This window comes from Microplitis mediator, chromosome 8 (genome assembly GCF_029852145.1).
Source record: "Microplitis mediator isolate UGA2020A chromosome 8, iyMicMedi2.1, whole genome shotgun sequence".
Classification (NCBI taxonomy): domain Eukaryota; kingdom Metazoa; phylum Arthropoda; class Insecta; order Hymenoptera; family Braconidae; genus Microplitis; species Microplitis mediator.
The window spans coordinates 107,611-130,551 of NC_079976.1; the positions used below are offsets into that span (position 1 = coordinate 107,611).

The window sequence follows — 22,941 nt, forward strand, 5'->3', positions numbered from 1 at the left end:
GTTTAAGGTGCACATGTACATGTGCAAGATGCTATTAATATCATAAATAATATTGTATACGCGTACGTTATAGATATTTTTTTTTTAATTTTTTTATATTCTTAAAGTTAATAGCAAAGTGACTGATTTGTTATACATATATTAGACTGACACTGGCTGTCAAGGTACGTCATATAAAAGAAGGTTACATATCACGGAAGTTAAAATATTACTTGTTACTTATTGTCGGAAGTACATAGTCAACCTTTCATTTTTTTTTTTTTTTCATATTTTCAAATATTGACCTTGAAACACGTAAAACTTTTTATATTTATTTCTACTAACAATTAAATTGATGATCGACTAGGTATTTCGTTCTTATACTTGAATTAATATTTTTATTATCATAATTGTCACTCGAATTGGTTGTAGGAAGAAAACAAACGATTGAAGATAATAATAATAGTTGTATGGATTAAATGGACAGGCTAATTAGGTAAAGTGAGTAAAAAAAAAAAAAAATAAATAAAAAATAACAACTTGTGAACAATCAGTCGTGCATATCGACACTGACCCATTGGTTGGTTAAAATTGCGTAAGATTTTATTCATTGTCTTAAAGTTTGTGGATTATTTACGTGCTCAATTCACTAGATTAATTTTAGTTTTTATGATAGTGTTTGATATTGCTATCGCTGACTCATTAATTAATTTACTAGTAGAAATTTGATTTTAATAAATAATGATAATTGATAGCAAAGAGAAATTCATCGATACGGTATCCCCTTGAATAAATATTAAAATAAAAAATACTCTCAACAGGATTGACAGAGTGTAGTCACATGCCACTGGCACGCTATTGTGATCACATCAATTCAGGATATAATATCTATATAACGGACTAAGAGAACATAGATCAATGGCACACTAAAGAAAATTTTATTTTTTAATCTCATAAAATAAATTTTTCAATCAGCATTAAATATTGATACATTTTATTTTTATTTCAGACGTTAGATGGTTAAAGAAAAAAATATTCATCATTGACAAAAATTTTTGTATAACTTTATTTTAACTTATTCACCGTAATTGAGCCTCTTGCGTATATTTATAACCCTTGTGATATTTATCTGTATATATATTTAAAAAATATTTTTATTGAAAAAAGGAAAAATAAATAAAACAATAAAACCTTGAAGGTTTTTTATCGACTAATCGATTTGCATTGAGGAAATAATCATTGCAAGTTAACGACGATTTTATTACATAACAATAACAACTACACCACAATTACACCATACCACAACACCGTCTATATTATATAGAGAGTTAAGGACATTAGCATTTATTGTCATATACAATTTCTGTTCCGCTGTGATACTTAATCGATTATAAATCATTTTTATCTACTAATAAAATTGTTCATCCAATCGTATTTACATAAACAAAATATTTCATTTCAAATTAAATTATTTTCAGCTTTTTTTTTTTTTCATCTCTTAGAGATAATTGTAAAGGTTAATTTTTTTGTTCTACATTTTTATAGAGAAAATTTTTATGACTGATTTGTGACCTTGTATTAAAATTCTTCCGGTAGTTTGAGGTCATTGATAAGTAATTTTATATAGTAATCTAAACCGTAAATATATATATTTTTTTTCAAATAATAACAATAATAAGTTAATTAAAAAAAAGTAGTACTTAAAGTTTTAAAAAATAAATATATTTTTGAGAAAGAAATTTTGATTGAGAGGTTGAAATAAAAAGTAGTCAACGCAAAATATATTTTTTATAATTTTTTTGTTTTTAATAACTATCAAGTGTCGACTGGAATGTATAGTGTGTCTTGTAAGACATAATAAGACATAAGACCATTGTAATTGGCGTGATTCAGTGCCAAGTGTTATCCTGTCTGTGGATACAGGCGTGGTAGCCTTGATACATGAAAGTGATGTATATATTTTTGTTGAGAGTACCATAAAAATTATATTATCGATTGTTATATTAAAATAATTATAATTATCATCAGATATCATCAAAAACAAAATATTTTAATTTGTTGTCTCATTAGAATGTTTAATTTGGCAATAATAATAAACTAAAAAAAATATAAATGTATTTATAGGTATAGTAAATTTGTCATGGAATTTTCTGATCATGGAAATAAAAGAGGAAAAAAAAAAAAAAGTTAAACGTGTTGATGAGGATAAATTTTTTTTTATTACTGGAATGTTAGTATACCACAACAGATAGCTGACAATTGATAAATTAATATAGGCATCAGTTGAATAAAAAAGGTCTATAAATGAAAATAAGTATAATTGTTTTAGTAATATTTACAATTGTCAGACCATACTTCTGAGTCATAATATCAGAGCTATCAGAGTGAGTAATACTTGACAAGTAAAGTGAAACGAGAGTAGGAATCTCCATGAGGTAGTAGCTCTATTCGGGAAAGCCCGCGTGCGCACGTATTACAAATTAACCAATAGGATCATTGCGCGGTTGGTGCGCGCGTCGAGAGCTAAAAATAATTTAAATGAAAGAAAGAAAAAAGAAACATTTAAAGTTAACAGAAATCCGAGAGTGTGTATAAAATTAAGAGAGATGGAAATAATATATACCATCATACAGACTTGAGTTAAAGTAAAAACTATATGTATGTAAGTCTGTGTGCGTGTGTGTGTGTGTGAACAGAATTACGAAAGTGAGGAGGACCATCGTCAAGCATGGACAGCATGGATAACAGATTACCCGAAAGCCCTCTCTTTTCCCTTGTGTATGAGGGTGGGAGTCAGAGGAGAGGGACACCCCTGACCCCAACGTGAGTCAGTGAAGGGAGGAAACGTTTATATGCAGCGACAAACCGCCCCGTCAACGCATTCGCTCTTTCGCTTCGCCAAAGCAGGACACGAAATAAAATTCTTACAATTTTGTTTTTTTTTTCAAATTTAAAAATTTACTGTTAAAATAAAATAATTTATTCAACTCACATTGTACCTGTGAGTTGAATTTATTTTATCTAAATTAAATTGATTCGATTTTATTTAAAACTAATTAGTCGAAAAAATTTTATAAATATATTTATTATTAAAGTGATATTATATAAAAACGGCGCGAATTTATAAATTCAAACTTAACGTTGTTTAGTGTAACGCTGAGACGAAAATATTCGTGCTCTTGTTTACGGAGTTTCGTTGTCCTGATTTTGAGAATAAAAAATAAACAATATAAATAATTTAATTGCAGTGAGACTCATATCGAGTATCAGGCACTTACTCGTTTTATTTTATTAAATAATATTTAACTAAACGCGAGGAAGAGTATTCCTGTGTTACTATTTCCTTGTGGAAATTTTTTTTTGGATTTTTTAAATCAATAAAAGAAGATTGTTACAATGGCTGTTGCTGCCGCACAAAAAAATCGCGAAATGTTCGCTATCAAAAAGTCATACAGTATTGAGGTAAGTTATATATTTTTTTTTTAATTCAAATTTTTTTTTTAATAAAAAGAAATTTAATGTTTTGGTCCTGACGCTACGTGACTCTCTATTATAGCTTTCGTAATTTATAAAAAAAATTACATCAGAAAATAAAAAAATAATTGTTAAAAATAAAAAAACGAAAAAAAATTGATGGTTTTTAACTAGAACGCTTACTTTGTCTTATTGAGTCGTCATTTTTGTCGTTCCGGTATACAATTATTACTACTACTACTTCTACTAATATTTGTCTTGTTGAGTCTTGGTCGGTTGAGAGAGTGAAATTTATTATCATCATTGGCCTCACATGACATCAGGTGTTTTAAAAAGCCAAATTGTATGTGAAAGATGAATATGAGAAAGAGAGATACGAGTGGAGAAAGTTCATCAAGTTTTATTGTCAACGTGTTACACAACGTCAACCTTGCGGTGTTTAATATTATAAGATTTATTATTATCAGCAATAGAGTTATCCTAAATTATTTTTTTAACATCTTGTTCAGAATCCTTGGCCTTTTGTTCTTTATTTTAGATTCATCAAATCATGTACGATATGCCAAGGCTTTATGATTAATATCATTATTTATATATTTTACGGTTATAGGGTAAATACAATATTATTATTTTACAGTAGTTGTCATACCCATCAAAAATTTATTTTACTAACTTATTCAAAATATATATAATAATGATAACGATGATTATTAAATTTTAATAAATACGAGTGTCTGACTATTACAAAAATTTTTCACTGAAAATAAAAATATTTATTTCTTGGATTTTTTTTTTATGTTAAGTATAGTAAAGTAAAAAAAAATAGTAATAATAGTTAAAATAGGTTCATTTATAATTTTTACGGTCGATTAATTCGATATAAATTTTTCCGGTATTACGCAAATCGGTATCGATGGATTATTACATGAATAATATAAATTAAATACAAATGTATGTAAATGCACCAAAATTATGAGCGATGATGCCAGGAGATACTTTATTAACAACTCTCGCGTCACCGTTAGTTGAGCCGTTAAGAACTTTCTCCGCATCATCATAATGATCCGTAAATACATTCATTCAAAGATGCTTCTTTGAGAAAAATTTGACTTTACAAAAAATTAATAATTAATAATAATGATACTAATTTTTCATTAACTTTACTTTTGTTAAAATTACTAATAATCGCCAAAGTTTAATGACCAATAACTTGTTTATTAAATTAACCTTTATTTTTTTTTAATTTTTTTTCTTATAATCTAGAATAGTATTTAGAGAAAGTTTTTAAAATAATCCCGCATATTTGTACTTGTTTTTAAAATAACTGTTAGATATGTAACATAATATATGATCAAACTGATGATATATCGACTACTTGTTTAGTTATGTCATTCACGACATCATTTTTATTAAGTCCTCAATTATTTTATTTATATTATTATTAAACAATTTAAAAAAAAAAATTTAATTAATGCATGTAATAAATAATATTAATTAATAATAATGAATAATTATTGAGAAAATTATTTAAAAAAATATGAAGGATAATAAATGGTAAATAGTAAATAGCAAAAAAAAAAATAACTTAAGATATCACGCGATGACTTGATGATTGTGGAAAAACTAAAAAGACCTTGTTCGAATTTTCCAAAGGTGTTGATAAATATGAGTATTGATCATCGATGATCTTTTTACCCTCCTATCATTGATATTGTTATCTAATAGAAAAAATTTTAAATAAAATACATCCTCTATCGGGACTATTTTTATAGTCCTTATTATAATCCATCATCATCGTCAGAATCTGATCAGTTGTAAGATTGAGAAATAAAATTGGCCTTGTTTGCATGATAATTACGAATATGTTATAGATATGAGAATCAAGTGATTGTAAAATATATATTTATATTTATAATAAAGTCCCTGAAAGAAAACTAGCATCAAGCATAACAGTTATGATCACTTGGAGGCTCGACACTCCGCCTCTTGATTTATAAAATAATATTACTATCGTATCCTTTACATACCATGTTTATTAATTTATTATCATTATTGTGATATGTCGCGGCAATTTAATTCCACACGTGTGATCCGTTATGTAAATCAATACCACTTAATTAATTATTTATACTGTAATAATTATTACTTATTTTTTTTTTTTAATTAGTTATTTGTCAATGCCCTAATAAGGGTTCGCGAATTAATTATTGATTAGATAATCAAATCTTAGATTAAAAAAAGAAAAGAAAAGAAAAGAAAAAAAAAAACAGTATATAAATGTCAAGTATAAAATAGAAATGAAGCAGACGATGGGGTCAATAGCGTGCGAACATTAAGCAGCATTAAGTAGCACTTGGAGCAGATCAAGGCTCCTTTAACGCAACAAATCTCCTATACCTGTACATTTGTACCCCATACCCGGTGATAATTCAGTCGTCCGCTGATGCAATAATACATACTCATCGGTTGTCTATCCATTGGCAAAGTACTTGGCCCACTTTGACGACACCGACGACATGTGTTTATGCTCAAGAATTTATATTAAACGTCAGTACTTATTATTGCTGATGCCAAGACACTAGTTTCGTATTATAACTATCAATTACACTCGATAAATTCATTTATAAAGAAATATACATATATTTATAATAGTTTAAATTGGTCAAGTTAAACGTTTAAAGTCACCATATATACCTGTGGTCTTTCTATTTCCTGTAGATGATCAAAGACGTACAACTTTATTTCCTGAATCATTTCCTTTGGATTCTCTCTTTAAATCCGGAATTAGATCTTACAGTTTAATAATTAAACGGAAATTGGACTTGACTTGTTGTTGATAATTGTTATATATTTAGATAAAAATCTAATAAATAATTTATTTATTTTTTTTAAATAACAGAATGGATATCCAGCCCGTCGTAGATCACTTGTTGACGATGCACGCTTTGAGACTCTGGTGGTAAAGCAAACGAAACAAAGTGTACTTGAAGAAGCCCGTCAAAGAGCCAACGGTTTGTTATATTTTTATTTTTAATTTTAAATAGTCTTTTCATGGTGCATGATTTTTATTTTATTTTATTTTGTTGTTGTTGTTTTTGTTGTTAATCTATTGATAGACTCAAGTGCTGATCCAGCAAATTGTGCTCAAGAACAGCAGGATCATGAGGAAACTTACACATCATCAAGTGACGATGAGCAATCTGAAACTTTGAGTGCTGCTAAGGATGGAGGTTATTTTATTTTTATTTTTTATTATCATTTTATTTTTGCATGGGCATGTATGTTAAATTTATTATTTTTTTTTTTTACAATTACCAGAAGCTAAAGCTGAAGCTTCATCATCAGACGGAGAGGAAAAATCTTTTGGTCCTGATGAATGTAAGTTTTTTATTTAAAAAGTAAAGAAAATTAGGTGTTAAAATAAAAGTTGATTGAGGTAACTGAGGGCAAGTAAATTGAGGGTAAAAACAGGCATCCATTGTCGTAGAATCGCCTACATTCGACACTTTACTGAATTACTGGCAAAAGGTCTTTTATTGTACCTTTGTGCATTGAAAATTATATTAGTTTCACTTTTTCGTTGTTCTCATCTTATATTTTTAACATTACTTTACACTACAATATCTAGCTATTATGTATATATATATATATAAAGTAATTTCTTACGGTTCCATGAGTTTAGATCACCCTCTTGCGTCTGCGACAGTGACAAGTACTTTCGTACAACACTTAACTTTTCTAAAAGTACTTTTTCTTTTTATATATACGATACTTATATACACTAACCGAGGAAATGGACTTTGAATTGTGTGATTATTTCCTCTATGATTTTATGACTTTTAAAAATAAAATTCGTCTGTAAAGTAAATGTTTTATTTAATAAATAAATTTTGTTTAGATTATGGATTAACTGAAGAAGAAGTTGTATTGGCTAAAACAATAGCCGAAACTCCAGATGGAGAAACGGCAATTCAGAAAGCAACATTGATGTTACGTTTACGTGATGGAATTGGCTCATTGGCGCGTATACTGAAGACGATTGAAAATTTCAAGGGTATAGTGACCCATCTGGAATCACGTCCATCACGTAAAGAAGGCTCTCAATTTGATGTTCTGGTCAAGGTGGACATGACACGTCAGTGTCTGTTGCAATTAATTCGTAATTTACGACAAAGTGCGGCGCTTGAAGAAGTTAATCTTCTTACAGACAATTCTGTTAGTATTAAAGATCCATGGTTTCCACGTCATGCTTCTGACCTCGACAATTGTAATCATCTTATGACCAAATATGAGCCCGACTTGGATATGAATCATCCTGGTTTTGCTGATAAAGAATATCGCGCTCGAAGAAAAATAATTGCTGAAATAGCATTTGCTTACAAATACGGTGATCCTATTCCATCAATACCCTACACTGAGACTGAAAATGAAACTTGGTCACGTGTATTCAACACTGTTGTTGATTTAGTACCTAAACACGCATGTATTGAGTATCAACGTGCATTCAAAAAATTACGGGATGAAAAAATTTTTGAGCCCCATCGTATTCCTCAGCTACAAGAAGTCAGCGATTTTTTGAACAAAAATACTGGATTTTCTTTACGTCCCGCTGCTGGACTTCTCACTGCTAGAGATTTCTTGTCCAGTCTTGCTTTCAGAATATTCCAAAGTACACAATATGTAAGACATATCAACAGTCCTTACCATACACCAGAACCGTAAGTATTATTCAAAAATAAAATTATCACTAATTCTCATTGTTAATATTTTTACTTAAACTTAAATGCAATTGATATTATTATTTTTATTATGAATATGAACCGGGTAGTATGCCCACGTACATGTTGAATATAAAGAGCCAACAGAGTATAATAAAATTAACGTTGCCTCTGATGCTTGTAATGGAACTCTAATTGGCTTTTAACGACAACGACTATACTACGACTATATTTTCCATCAGTTGATAACTCACTTTCAGTTTCCAAGTCATTTTCATAGTTTATAATTGTCAATAATTTAATTATCAAACTTATAATATTTATATAATTTTTGTTTCTTTTCCTATTCTCGACAACAGTGATTGCATTCACGAACTATTGGGTCACATGCCATTACTAGCAGATTCAAGTTTCGCTCAATTCTCACAAGAAATAGGTCTTGCCTCGTTGGGAGCTTCTGACGAAGAAATTGAAAAATTGTCAACAATTTATTGGTTCACCGTTGAATTTGGTCTTTGCAAGGAAGGAAAAGAAGTTAAGGCATATGGCGCTGGATTATTATCAGCTTACGGTGAATTGTTACACTCATTGAGTGATAAATGTGAGCACCGACCATTTGATCCATGCACTACCGCTCTTCAACCATACCAAGATCAAGAATTCCAACCGATTTATTACGTTGCTGAGAGCTTTGAAGATGCTAAAGAAAAATTCCGCCGTTGGGTTAGTACTATGAGCAGGCCATTTGAGGTCAGATTTAATCCACACACACAGCGAGTTGAAGTACTCGATACTGTTGAGGGACTCGAGGGTCTTGTAAGTCAAGTTAATACGGAGATACTTCATCTAACGAATGCCATAAAAAAAATCCAAGCTACGCGAATGTAAAATAATTAACACATAATATTATTTTAAATTCAATCTATATAAAAAAAAAAAAAGATAAACCCTCCGAGCATACAGTATTTTTTTTTCTCTTCTTCAATTAAAATACTCTAATGCACGTTTCTCATCATTTTCCTGTATAAAATCACCCATCAATCTACCATTATAGTTTTTTCTTTTTATCTTTTCTTTTCGTTCGTTTTAATTTCAGCTTTTCTATTTTATTGAGTTATATATTATATAATTATTCCACAAATATCTCATTGTCATAATTAATTAAAGAATAATTTAATATTTAGATAATGGAAATTAAAAATAAAATGTTTGTATTTTTTTTGGCGAAATGAATAGAGCGTTTGATATTATAATATTTATCTTTAATAAGCCTTTATTTTTCATTTTTAAAATGAATTAGAAAGGAATGACAGTCAGATATTTGTCTAATTAAATATATATTTAACGATAACAAAGAATTTTTTTAAATTATTATATATTTGTTTAATCGTTTACTTGACGCACTAATGGCACTATGAAAAAAAAAAAAAAAAACAAAAAAAAAAAAAAGTATTTCTTGACAGTCAGTAGATCACCTTATGCATTGTATTAATATTTTATTGAATAAACATTTATTTATCAATTGATATATTATAAATAAATAAATGAATGTTTATTAATTATTATGAACTATACATGGTATTATATAAATATATGCGTATTTGTCCCCGATAGTACTTTAAATGAGGCTAGAAAATGAAAATAGTAATTAATTGTTAATTAAAGTTACTGTAAAATCGGGGACTATGATTGTTAAATTTAAAAATAAATAAAGTATAAAATTGATTTATTATCGTACACAAAATTTATTTCAGCATCCGTATTTTTTTATTTCTTAATTAATCCAAGTACACAGTGCACTTGATCATTTATTTCTGAATAAATATTAATAATGATGATTAAAAATATTTAATTAATTTGCTCTCACCTAATTTTAATCTAATATTGAATTTTCAACTATTATTATTATTATTATTATTATTATTATTATTATTATCGTTTGTATTATATTGTAAATTATATAAGCATATAATAAAGTCTTGAGATTTGAATGTTATATTGTTTGATTACTTTGTTCACTACCTCTGTTATTTTTTTCCCTTCAGTCTTTCAGTTGTTTTTTATTAATATATAAAATTAAAAGTGTCATATAAAATTATTTAACCTAAATGTATATAAAATTATAATTATAATTAAAATTTATGGATGAAAATTTCAAACAAGAATGGAGTTTACTAAAAATTGTCGCACCAACTATTACTTTTTTAGGAATAATATTTTATTTTATTCCTATTTCACGTTCATGTAAGTTATAAACTATTTAAATATCATGATAATTATAATTATTGTACTTTTTTTTTATACATAGATTTTCGAAAAGGATGTTTGATTTTTATTGATGCAATAGCATTTAGTCTCAAAACAATACTTAATTCATTTGAAACGAATAGTAAATTTGGAAATTATTCCCATGGCAATATTAAATTACGAGATGCTTTAAAAAATAATATTCCTAAAGAAAAATATAAAAAATCAAGTCTCAAAACGTCAACTAAAAATTGTAAGGGTTTTAAACAAGTTAAAGAAAAAAATATCGACTGGCCGGAAATAAAACTTAATTCTTCTCGTGGGTTTGAATTTTCTAGGTGATTATTTTTATAAATTAATAAATATAAAAAAAAATTTAATAATTGTTTTATAAAAATGTAGTTAATTTTTTTTATGTTAGAGAATTTATCGGTGATTTAAAAATTAATAAACCAATAATGAACAAAAAATATAATGATACTTTGTATTTGGAAAATGATGGGCTGGCTTCAAATTATAGTCAATATTTTTCACCTGCTATAGAAGATGTTAAAAATTTACATAAATTTAAAAATGATAATTTTAAAAAAAATAAAAATAAACGAAAGCGATCAGACGTTTATCGATTAACTGATGAAAATCTAGCAGATAATGATGAAGAACACGAGGAGGAGGAGGAGGAAGAAGAAGAAGAACGAGAAGATATTGAAGAAAGTGACACTGAAATGAAATATAAATTGCGTAAAATTCGTAAAAAAATTATGTCACTGTCAGTCGATGGAAATAAAAATCAGCGACAACGAAAAGAATTTCAAGCTCTAAAATTGATTGATGATTTATTAAAAAATAATAGTAAAATAAATGACCGTTTAAAGAATACTAAGAAAACGGGATACGAATCTTTAGTAGTGGATGGTAATAAAACGTACGACAATGCTGATGGTTCTTGGTCAGGAAGAAAATCGACAGCGGCATCGACAAGGAAGGAATTCTCGGGAGAACGCAGTTCGCACAGTAACCGCCAAGAGATATTACACAACGATTATTATGATTTATCAGATGACTCTAATGATTTCTTACCACCACCAATAATAAATGGCAAGTTTATTTGTTCTATTTCACATATCATAATAATAATAGTAATAATAATAATAATAACTTTTAATATTTTAGATATTTATTAATTTTGTAGATCGCGTTACTCCGGTAGTGGCTCGCGTTTATCGTTGGCTTTTTGGTGGTTGTCCAAGTGGTTCCCATTAATTATTATTATTATTATTAATATTTAATAAAGACCAATTTTTTTATTAAAAAAAAAAATTAGTGTTGATAATTAAATAACATAATTTTTAAATAAATAAAAAAAAGTTTACTTAATAAATGAGAATGAAGGTAACATCAATAACAAGAACGAGAAGATGAAGAAGAAGAAGAAGAAGAAGAAAAAATAGTGACTGTTTTAAAGACAGTCGAGCGCGAACCAACAAACTCGTCGGATCTTGCTAACTAATTGTTGTACGCTACTAAATTTTTAAATATTTTATTTATTATTATTTTAAACTGTCGGGTGTTGAAGCACGTGACCTGTTTAAAAGATTAAATATCTTACCGGAAGTTTCTAATTATGTTTCATTGCTTGGTATAGAATAAAACAATTCGCACGTGCACACAGTCTATTACTAAAATTTAATAGTAGATAGTACTACTCTATTACTTTTCTTTAAACAACAATAGTATTTATATGAATAATTATCTGTGGTAAAGTGGTTATGATTGCGTTTAAAATAAATTTAAAAAGATACTTTTATTTTTATAAAAAAGTTAATTAAAATCTCTGATTATTTTTTAACGTAGTAAGTAAACTTTAACGTAATTTTAAGTTATTATAAATAATTTAATAGACAAACACCTGCTTGGAGCTTTTTCAAATAATCATTTCGAGTTTTTATTAGATTATAAAAAATAGATAAATAGATAAATATATATAATACTATAAAGATGATATTATATAGCAGTAACGCATGTCGTCCGTGGGCGCATCACTGAACTTGCACTTAAAACTTAAACTTTACATATATCTGTATCTTCTTCCATTATCTCTTTATTTTTGTGTACATTTTTATAAATTATACTATAAATATAAACTTTGTACTGGGCATCTAGTAGATCGGAAACTTAAATTTAAATCTTTGGCAAAGATTTTACATAAATTAAATAGTTTTATTATTATATTATATATTATATACTAATGCCTGTACTAACACTAATACACAAACATTGTAAATTATTGTGTAAACTGATTAAATAAATGAAATAAAAAAGTTTTTTTTAATTTAAACAAGATTAAAATAGACTCTATGATTGTTTTTTGAGACAGCTCGTTCACATTACTGCTCCAACACTTAAAACCAGTTGGTTTTAATCTTTAACAAAGTGCGCCTAGAAATAGATTACCATTTATTTTACATAATCCTATACAAATATATTTTAAATCATTTTTCAGATACAAATGTCGGTAAAATGACGACAAATGCAATACGAGGAATACGACGAAAAAAAAGTTCATTGTGTGAAGTTAAAGTTGCAGTTATAGGTGCACCAGGCGTTGGAAAGAGCGGTAATTTTATTTTTTATTTATACGTCAGTCTTATTTAAAATAATAAATATATAATTTTTCTATCCTGGATTTAAATACTGTTCTCCGTTGGCTTAATTTTACGATTCAAGTTCTAGACGATGGTATATATTTATATATACAGTTGTTAAGTGTGAGTTTTAATTATAGTATCTATCCCGAGTTTTTTTTTTTTTTAGCCTTTAGCTTTATTATTTATTATTTTAAAAACTCATTAATTATTTCATTTATTTATTTTATAATTTTTTTTTCAACGAAAGTTCCATTGGGATAAAAATAAAATAAATAATGGTAAAAAAAATAATAATAGCGAGTTCTCTCTAATGAATGAAAAAAAATTTTTGTTCGAGCATTAATTTCATTTTCGAGCACTCACTGGTTCATGTACACGAAACTGCCTTTTTATATGTATATATTTATATAGACCACATTAACGCATTTTTTTCTTCACATTATACTGAGTACAGTGAGTTTTCTCTACTTAGTATATCTATATCTGTATACATACATGTACGCGTACGCGGATAAGGTCTCTGCATTATATTAAAATTAGTCAGAGTTTTTGGCGTTACTGTGTAAATGAGCGTTGTTGTATTCTACTGCAACCGAGACCAACAGACCAACAAAACAACTCAGATGCATCTACCGTATCAAAAATTTTTATAATTTTAACTAATTATATACATAACAAAAAATAAAAAGAAAAAGATAAATAATTATAAAAATTTTTTTAGTTTTTTTAGATAAATCAATTAAAAATAAAAAAATATATAGCAAGTGAATAAATAACTTTGAAAGCTGTTTTATTCAGCATAAGCAGCAGCTGTGCAACAACTTACAGACTCCTGCTATTTATGTTTTACCTCAAATATAGACTTTAATCTCAAGTGCGTTTGAAATATCATAATTCAATATCTTCTCGAGATAATTTAAATCTAAAATTAAATTTAATATAAATAAATTATTATTTTTGAGCTCATAATAAATTTATCTATTTAAAATAATTAATAATTTATCTTACGTCTTCATAAATATAACGTATAAATTAATTTTACTAAAGTTAATTGTTTCGTCAAGAGGGGTTGGAATTCTCCTAAACGATTTTGATAATATATATTTTAAATAGCACACATAATTTAAATAATCATCATTGATAATTTAATTAAAATTAGAATTGTTGAGTAAATAATATATATCAGAGGCACATAATTATGAGATCAGTTAACGTAAGCAAAGTAGTTGAGCAAGGTTTTGCGGACATATTATGACGATCATGACAATGTATATAGTGGTAGTGGGTAAGATTGACGATAAAAATAGTGTGGTGTACCACTTGAAGCAGGTCACTGGGTTACACTCTTCATACTTTTATTATTATTTCTATTGAATCGCATATATATTTTGTATCGTTTTAAATAAACAAATTCGTTGAAATAGAGAAAAAAAAAAAACTAAGCTCGTTATAAAAATTATCATCTCATCAAGTAGTTTGTCAAGTTGAAAAAAAAAAAAAAAAGGAAAATAATAAATAAATAAATAAATGAAAATAAAAAAAAAAGAGCAAACAAGAAGAGTCATTATGTAGCAGAGAGTATTCTCGATGAATATTCAAATATAAGCCGCGACTAGAATCACAAACGGAACAACGTCACCGTTTTACCCTTCAGGCTACTTATTATCACTCGACCGTTATTTTTCACTCGTCTCTACTCTATATATTTATGCATATACATACAACGTATAAATAATTATAAAATAAAAATTTAAAAAAATTGTTAATTAATTATTAAATAGTTATAAATTTACAAGGATGGATACAAAGTTGAGAAAAATATATCAAATGATTTTATGAATGAATAATAGAAAGAAAGAGAGGAATAAATAATGGCGAATAACTTTTTTTATTTAGGAAAAAGAAGCTTGGTAAATATTCAGAGGATGCAAGCAGTCAGGGAGTAGAACGGGTGGCTTTTGCCTGCTCTCTTACATTTATCTTTTTCTCCTTCTTCTTATACTATTTATTTTATTATTTTCTCTTAATCTCTTTTTATTCTAAACTCTTTCTTTTGCCACTTGGGTGAATCAAATTCCTAATACATCTCGACGAATCACGTGATGCGAAAGTGAAAAGCTATCACGATGAGGATAGATTTATATTTTAAAATAATAATTATTGTAAAACATCCGGTTAACAATATAAGTATTTATGTATTAATATATTCATGGAATTTTCTTCAATGTATATATAGGAGAAAAAAAAATAATTATATGTTTATACCGTTAAACTGACAAAACGTACGTAAGAAAAATAAGTTTACGTAAATAAAAGTTTAAATACAACGTATAATTTATAATCAATTGCCGGATTCCATACACACAACTTTTGTTTAATTTAAAAGTTTATTTTATACTGTTTTAGCCTTGACTGTGAGATTTTTAACAAGACGTTACATTGGCGAGTATGATCATCAACAAGGTAATAAATATATTGTTTACGGTTAATTTCATTATATATCTATTATGATTTATTTTTTCTATTTTTATTTTTTACTTTGCATACTTTAAAGTCTTGGACGTCTGGTCTAAATTTATATTTGACACTGTAGATAGTCGACAGCTGTAATAAATTAGTTAATTTACTAAAATTTATAGAAAATCGGTATAAACATGAGGTACTGGTGGACGGCGAACCGATACTTTTTGAAATATTAGATTCATGTCCAAAGGTATTTATTTTAATTTATTTAAATTTGAACAAATTATTTATTATTTTTATTAAAATTAAAAATAATAGAGCCAAGAGGAGATGCCAACAATGGAAACGCTGCAATGGGCAGACGGTCTTCTATTAGTTTACTCAATAACCGACCGAGGTTCCTTTAACTTTGTAAGAAAAGCGAAACAAGCACTTGCGGTCGCCGACCCAGAAGCAGCGATGCCTTTAGCTTTGGTTGGAAACAAAGCAGACATGGTTCACTTACGTCAGGTCAGCACTGAGGAGGGTGAAATTTTGGCCAAAGACTTTGAGTGTTGGTTTAGTGAAGTTACTGCTGCTGAACAGGTAACTTTAATAACCTATTTAAACATATTCCAAGTTCCTACTACACATAATAATTTAATTACTTAGTTTATACATAATATATATATATGTACTGATATTTCTTTTTTTTTTTCATTTTGTTACTTGGATAGGTAGCTCAAATAGCCGAATCATTTCATGAATTATGCAAAGAAGTTTTAGCAGCGCGAAGAAGGAATAAACAGTCACTTTTGGATCGTATGCTCGGTAGTAAAGCTACCAAAGCTTATTCACGCGGGAAAAGTGATTCTGCTTTACCGAAAGATTAATATATAATATAATAATAATAATCATCATACATCTATTTAATATTATATTTTTATAAATTTTTCTTTTATTTTTTTCACTCTCTTTCTTGTTAATTATTTAAATGAATATTTTGTATTGAGAGATAGTTGCTTACTTACACATCGTTGTTGTTATTATTATTAATATTTATTTTGTACTTGTAATTATACTGAATAAATTATTAACGTAATAAAATAAAAAGTTACTTATCATCATATGTCTCTAGAACATCCGCCAAATGTTCATTATCACGTGGTTTCTTCAACTGCTTTCGCTTATTATTTGGTTTTTTTCGTTTCATAGGTGCAGGTTTCTTTGGCCCGTGATCTTGCATAGATCTGATACCTTGTTTTTGAAGATACTCGTCTATTTTTTGATCATCCATAGCGTCGACGGCGACAGCACGCCATAATTTTTGAAATTCTTCGTCGATTTGCATCGTTGTTCCTTTGTCATTATAAAATACTATTTTTTTTTTATCCAATGGACGGTGTATAAATAATATGTCGTTTTGTAAATTCTGTAAGTGTAAATAACCCGTTTAAATAATATAACTTTTAATTAGTTATAAAAGTAATAAAGTCAAAAAATTACTTTGAGATGTTTATCACAGTGGGGTAAACTTTCTTGAATATCATCCAGTAAAATACCACCAAGTCCTTTTAAATCATGCTGCTTAAGCAGCCTCAACAATGATTTTTTATCTTTTATTTTGTACATGGGTTTAAAACTAAATCGATTATCAGGTGTTGTCTCAATTTTAGGATTTTGAATTAATGCTTCTGTTTGTAACCATTGTTTTACCTATTATAAATAAATAAATAAATAAATAAATATTAATAGATAAACTGAAAAAAATAATAATATATTTAAAATAAAACATACTTTCGTTCCAACGTCAAGTTGATTTGTTTCATCTAAAATTTCCTCAAGGGCAAGTGGATGATCATCACCATCTTGATGTCTTGCTTTCATATGTTTAACTATTTTAGCCAATACACCAAATTTATACTGTGAGCTACCTGCCATAGTTTTATAATTTGTAGACTCTGGTTTTGGACCACTCGACGACGAGGATACTTTTTGTTTTTTTCCTGGTCCATCATCACGTGCTGTTTCTCGTTCACGATCTCTTTTCTTTTTTTCTACCCTACAATATAATATTTTTTAAATTGTTATGAGTGTGAATGTAGCAGACATCAGACAAATTTAAAACTTTAAATAAATGGCGTAAATAATTAAAAAAAAAAATATTTAAAAAAAATGCACTTTTGAATTTTTCAATTTTTTAAATGTGTATTTTTTTAAATTTTATTTTATTAGTTATTTACTTTACTTATTAATAACTTAAAATTTGTTTGATGTCTGCTACATTCACACTCATTAAATTGTTTAATTATTTATTGTACAAAGGTAATAAGATTTTAGATTTTAGGTTAAACATTATACATACGTTGGGGTAGCAAGTGAACGTTTTTTAAACAGCTCACGTTCACGTAACAGAGCTGGATCCATTATTTTATTATTATAATTTAAACTTTTCCGTGTAATAAAACAATCAAAACAAACACAACAACAATAGGGATCGTTGGAATGTACCGAATTTAGAATAAAAACTTCAAATCTTTTTGTTTTTGTTTTTTTTTTTCTCTTGCTAGGTTTTAATATTAATGTTCAGCTGGGCTTTGAGTAGATGGAGTAAGTCGAGTAAGTCTCGTACAGCCAATGATCTTGAAACCTTGAAACGACAAACGACGATTTAGTAAATCTTTAGTGACTCCTAGTGACGAAAATCTAAACTAAACATAGAAACAAAAACAAGACGCATGCGTGAGTTTGATTTAAACTTGGGCGGCACAATGGCCGCTGTCTTCAGATCCTTCAGATGTATATTTTTTTTTTATTTTTATTTTGTACGCATGTGCGCTTAGATACGTGCGCACAGTTCTCGCGCGAAAATTTATAAATTCAATCTTTACTACTGCAGCGCCGTCATTTTTATTATTATTCACTTTTTGATTAACAATCAAAAGATTTGTGGTGGATAGTTGATACTTTGTTAACGTTGTTACATTTTGTTTGGTTCCATGAGTATTAACTTATATCAATTTTAACATAAAAACCATAAAAATAACATTTAAATTTTATAAATAAAACGTTAATTAAATGTAAAAACTACTGAGTATTAATGAGTCAAAAATTTATGAATTTAAAAATTAATTATATTTTTAGTTAATAGTAGTACGAGTGTTTGATTTCCTACATACTGATGGCTGATGAAAATGATTTACTTACGATCAAGTAAAAATATAAAAGTAATAAAAACATAAAATTAAATGGGAAATATGTAGAAGGTATTCAATATATATAAGAATGAAACGGTAAAGATGGTGATGGGTAAGGTTGAAGGTTGAAGGTTACGATATTATCGTTGCACGTATCATCTGTTGGCTCTATGGCTCTATATGGCTCTATATCGCTCTATATATTTCTGTATGGGTCTATGGTATTTGAGTGTACCTTTCAAAAGACATTAGGATATGATGTTTACATCAAAGAGGGAGAAAGCAAGAGAGAGAGAGGGAGAGAGAGAAAATGATATTGGCTGGTGGGTATAGAAAGACAGACAGATAGATAGATAGATAGATAGATACAACTGGTGTAGTTGGACATATATACACGTGCTCATGTTTGCATAATATCTACAATTGCATACCGATAAGTGCACTATAGTGAGTGAGTAGTCGTATGACTTGACAGTGTATCGTCACGAGTCCATGATATATATACATATATATATATATATATCCAGCTTTGTTCAATTTCGATGTATACTGTTTAATATTATAGACATTGTTGATATGAGATACATGCGAGATCAAATGTATGTGGGTATCGAGATATGAGTGTACATCATATGAGCGATTGACACTTTGGGACTAGTATGACTAGTATGACTAGTATGACTAGACGTGCTGCTGTAGAATACCTAGATGTAATATCTCTGGTCTAGTCTGGTCTGCTATAGTCTGGTTTGGTTTGGTAGCCAACATCAGTACTACCAGTAGAGTAGAGAGTAGAGAGTAGAGAGTAATATGGAAGGTAATATTGAAATAGCTCGTGGCTCAATGGCTCACGCATCAGGCTTTATAATATAATAGCTTGCTCACAGAAGTGCAATCGATGGTAAAGCTATCTCACTAACTATTACCTATAGGTATATCTCCTTTTATATCTTATTCCATATACTTAATTCAATTACTATCTGTTAGATAAATATTTTTAACATATATCAAACAATTCAAAGACACTATTTTTATTTAATTAATTTTTTATTTTAAGAGTTGCCATAAATTATATATTTTTACAACAGTGTCTTTTACGATATAGTGTGACGTGATTCATAGAAAGTGTATGTCGATTTTATATTTTATATTTTATATATAAACTTGAGAGAAATAAAAAGCAAACTGACTCAAGTCAATGAAATAAACGTCTTGTAAGCTTGAGAACACGTAGCTAAACGTTTTACAAAGCCGTCAGACTTGGATCGTTGCTGAAAAATTTAACGTTTTACGATTCTTCCATCCCTGTTTTATTTACTTGAATTATCGTGTATACACAAGCTTTAAAAATCACAGATATTACTTTTATTTTAAACAATTTATTCTTATAAATTATCGAAAAAGTTATTTTTAATCCAAAATAAAATTGTCGGATCTTATCAGTTAGATGAAAACACAGCAGATCCATTTTGTAGAGATAGAGGTAAAAATAGAGGTGGTAATCGATGGCGGAAAACCAGGGAGTTTTTAAAAGTTATATACCCGCGGCAAGAATCCTCGTTTGGAACTTTGCTTTTACGTATAAAACCACTCACTTCTTGTGATATCAGGTATATATGTATATTAGAAATAAAAATATTCAATGAGCTAACACCCCGTGGAAATCCGGGCATTTAGTTGAAGCGTCTCTCGTAAACCATTATAACCGTCTACGAAAAATTATACAGTATCTTTATATTTATAATAATGTAGCTAAAAAATATAAATTTTACTAATAAACCTCGTTACTCTATTCTTTCGTATTTAATATCACCCACATTACAACGAATTTTACCATAAATTAAATATATATAATCCATGTCTTTATATTTTATTTTTTAATCCAAACTTGAAACTCATTAAACTACATAATTAATTAAACAAATTACACCAACTGTTACAAGTTTACTAACATATAAAATAGTAATTAATTAAGAATAATAGATAGATAGATAGATAATATCTATTAGATTTATTTGGCGTAGATAAAAAAAATACATAATATAATTATAGATTTTGTTCATGAGTATCCTGTGTTCCTTTCCACAATTTTTACAATACTGTCCTCAATAATAAAACTAATCAATTACATTATAGATATTAATTGTACTTATTACACAAGAAAATAATGAAAAGAGAATTTTTTAAAATCAATAGCAAGAGACTCCATACTCAAATAGATAATGTTATTAAAGTGCACTATGTGGGTAAAATAAATAAATAATAAGAATACAAAATAAAAAATAAGTTAAAGAGCATGATCGTGTCGTCCCAGAAACATCGCATCAGTCTTTCAGTAGTGCACTGTAGTATATATACTATATAGTATAAAGCAGAGCATCAACTCCTCCCGCAATCTATCTCTCTCAGTAGCATGGAACTCGATGGAATTGCATGTGCGTCGTGTGACGTAACATGCGCGTTAAGCGTACGCTTCCACCCTGAGGATACAAGGGTGGACCCCGGAGTCGGCGCGATGTGTAAATGGGGGGTAGAGGGTTTAGTTTAGAGAGAGGGATGCTGGGATCCGAGTGAACTGAGTTTACGATAACGGGTACTAGTCTGTAGTAGTCTCTTTTACTCTCAGTTTGTGTCAGACTATCGTGTGAGGAAGATGCTCCCGTTTATCGTCGAGGGAGGAGCATCACCTCCGTATTGTTTAACGGATTTAAATTCGTTAACATTGATAAAACAACCACAATCAAAACTATCAATATCACTTGAGCAACTGAAACAACAACGACACCAACGACTATTTAAATTTTCAATTAATCGTTATTATAATTGTGATTATAAAATTAAAAAAAATATTATCAAACCCACTAATTTAATTAATGTAATCATGTGTGGAATCTTTTTAATGGTGACGGTGATCCTTGTGCCTGGAATTTCAGCAGCAGCAGCGGCAGCAGCACCGGAAAAGATTCCCATAGGTGAGTTTAACGTGTTTTTAACCAACATTTAAAAGATAAATCTTTTCGCCGAAAAGTATACACAACTAAAAACTAAAATAATTGTTATTTTATTTTCAAATGAAAAACTTTAATTTTTTTTTAAAGAAATTTATGTTTGTTGACGTGATAATCATTTTATTTTGTTTTATTTCATTTATTTTTTTCTATTGTTGAGTGCAAGTTTGAAAAGCTTATATGGTAACTCTGTCAAGTCCACGTGCGTGAATGAGTGCCAAGGGTAATGAACTTGTGCGGGCTTTTGGTGTTTATCGTGATACGTGTGTGGGTTTATGTTATTTTATTTTTTATTTTTTTTATATAGCATCCTTAAGCTGTTAAATGTGTTATAAGGTATCCAATCGTTTTATTATTAATTATTACTGTCAAATATTAATTCGTTCATCTCAAGATATATTTTAAAATTAAACTCGATAAAAAATATAAAAAATAAATACAAAGTTTTACAATAAGTAATGATTATTGTTGGGTGGAGAAAAATGAAAAAATAATATTTTAATCTATATTTCATAGACAAAAATAAAAATAAATAAAATTTAGTGAAGACACTAAGGGTTGAAGTGAAATTGAGAAACTTTGTCATTGAGAGCAAGCTGGAAATGTCGACGCAATTGCGAGTTAGGAGAAAAAGTTTAACGTTGTGTGAACTTGGTCCATGACGACAGTTTTAAATTTCTTCTCGTGGATTTTTATTTCATTTTTTTTTCACTTCCCCTATATCCTGGTCTTCCTTTCTTTCTTTATTTATTTTTTCTTGTTTTTTCATTACCTTCTTTATATTTATTTTATCGTCAATAATATTTAGTTAGGTATCGTGAATCGGAATTCACAAACGTGACAACCAAGATGATCCAAGAATTGATTTTTTTTTTTTTTTTCATTTATGTTTTCTCTACTACTCTAAGGAATTGATGAAATAGATTATTAGAGTTTTTTCCAGTTTGTTTAAGTTGATTTGCATTTTTGTAATCGAAATTGGAAATGTGCCACAATCTCGATACTCAAAATCATCCTGATATCCTGATATCCGTGAGTTCTAGAGATAACAGAGTCAGAGTACTCGTTACAATTAAACTTGAGCCACAGTTTTACAACATATACATTTAATTATAATCAACCTATATATATGTTCTTAAATTACTTATAATTTGATAAGTGGTAGATACTGAAATTAATCGTGTCGAAACATTCTATTGGCTTCTACCCCTGATTCATAAGCTACTCT

The 22,941-nt window shown here is 28.2% G+C and overlaps 5 protein-coding genes across 10 annotated transcripts in view; 4 read left to right on the plus strand and 1 right to left on the minus strand.

The window, feature by feature from the left end:
- The first annotated feature begins 2,849 nt into the window (after positions 1-2,849).
- Positions 2,850-9,896, plus strand: LOC130672597 (tyrosine 3-monooxygenase). 2 transcript variants are annotated; one of them, XM_057477215.1, is made up of 6 exons: positions 2,851-3,441; positions 6,353-6,464; positions 6,570-6,683; positions 6,772-6,831; positions 7,352-8,171; positions 8,531-9,896. In XM_057477215.1, exons 1-6 carry the CDS (start codon positions 3,376-3,378, stop codon positions 9,057-9,059), a joined length of 1,701 nt encoding a protein of 566 aa, XP_057333198.1. In that variant the 5' UTR covers positions 2,851-3,375; the 3' UTR covers positions 9,060-9,896. The 2 variants fall into 2 exon arrangements, with proteins under 2 accessions (XP_057333199.1, XP_057333198.1); XM_057477216.1 differs by lacking the exons at positions 6,570-6,683; positions 6,772-6,831 and having other exon boundaries at positions 2,850-3,441.
- Positions 9,897-10,249: 353 nt separating this feature from the next.
- LOC130672598 (uncharacterized) lies at positions 10,250-11,735 on the plus strand. Of its 2 annotated transcripts, none has more exons than XM_057477217.1 (4): positions 10,250-10,415; positions 10,480-10,756; positions 10,840-11,516; positions 11,611-11,735. In XM_057477217.1, the coding sequence occupies exons 1-4, from the start codon at positions 10,313-10,315 to the stop codon at positions 11,679-11,681; spliced, it is 1,128 nt and encodes a 375-aa protein (XP_057333200.1). In that variant the 5' UTR covers positions 10,250-10,312; the 3' UTR covers positions 11,682-11,735. The 2 variants fall into 2 exon arrangements, with proteins under 2 accessions (XP_057333200.1, XP_057333201.1); XM_057477218.1 differs by having other exon boundaries at positions 11,592-11,715.
- Positions 11,736-11,794: 59 nt separating this feature from the next.
- Positions 11,795-16,401, plus strand: LOC130672600 (ras-related and estrogen-regulated growth inhibitor). Of its 3 annotated transcripts, none has more exons than XM_057477222.1 (6): positions 11,795-11,933; positions 12,922-13,035; positions 15,473-15,529; positions 15,706-15,779; positions 15,848-16,114; positions 16,246-16,401. In XM_057477222.1, the coding sequence occupies exons 2-6, from the start codon at positions 12,939-12,941 to the stop codon at positions 16,399-16,401; spliced, it is 651 nt and encodes a 216-aa protein (XP_057333205.1). In that variant the 5' UTR covers positions 11,795-11,933; positions 12,922-12,938. The 3 variants fall into 3 exon arrangements, with proteins under 3 accessions (XP_057333205.1, XP_057333203.1, XP_057333204.1); XM_057477220.1 differs by having other exon boundaries at positions 11,897-12,271; XM_057477221.1 differs by lacking the exon at positions 11,795-11,933 and adding an exon at positions 12,706-12,851.
- Positions 16,402-16,535: 134 nt separating this feature from the next.
- Positions 16,536-18,142, minus strand: LOC130672599 (general transcription factor IIE subunit 2). The gene is made up of 4 exons (XM_057477219.1): positions 17,874-18,142; positions 17,306-17,570; positions 17,015-17,224; positions 16,536-16,940 (listed from the first exon to the last, which is right to left on the minus strand). Exons 1-4 carry the CDS (start codon positions 17,933-17,935, stop codon positions 16,623-16,625), a joined length of 855 nt encoding a protein of 284 aa, XP_057333202.1. The 5' UTR covers positions 17,936-18,142; the 3' UTR covers positions 16,536-16,622.
- A 3,168-nt stretch (positions 18,143-21,310) lies between these two features.
- The window catches only part of LOC130673032 (glutamate receptor 1-like), a 108,329-nt gene continuing 106,698 nt past the window's right edge, over positions 21,311-22,941 (plus strand). For both annotated transcript variants that reach the window (XM_057477889.1, XM_057477888.1), the window contains exon 1: positions 21,311-21,677. In XM_057477889.1, coding sequence (XP_057333872.1) covers positions 21,359-21,677 — 319 coding nt within the window. In that variant the 5' untranslated portion in view covers positions 21,311-21,358. The remainder of the gene's footprint in view (positions 21,678-22,941) is intronic.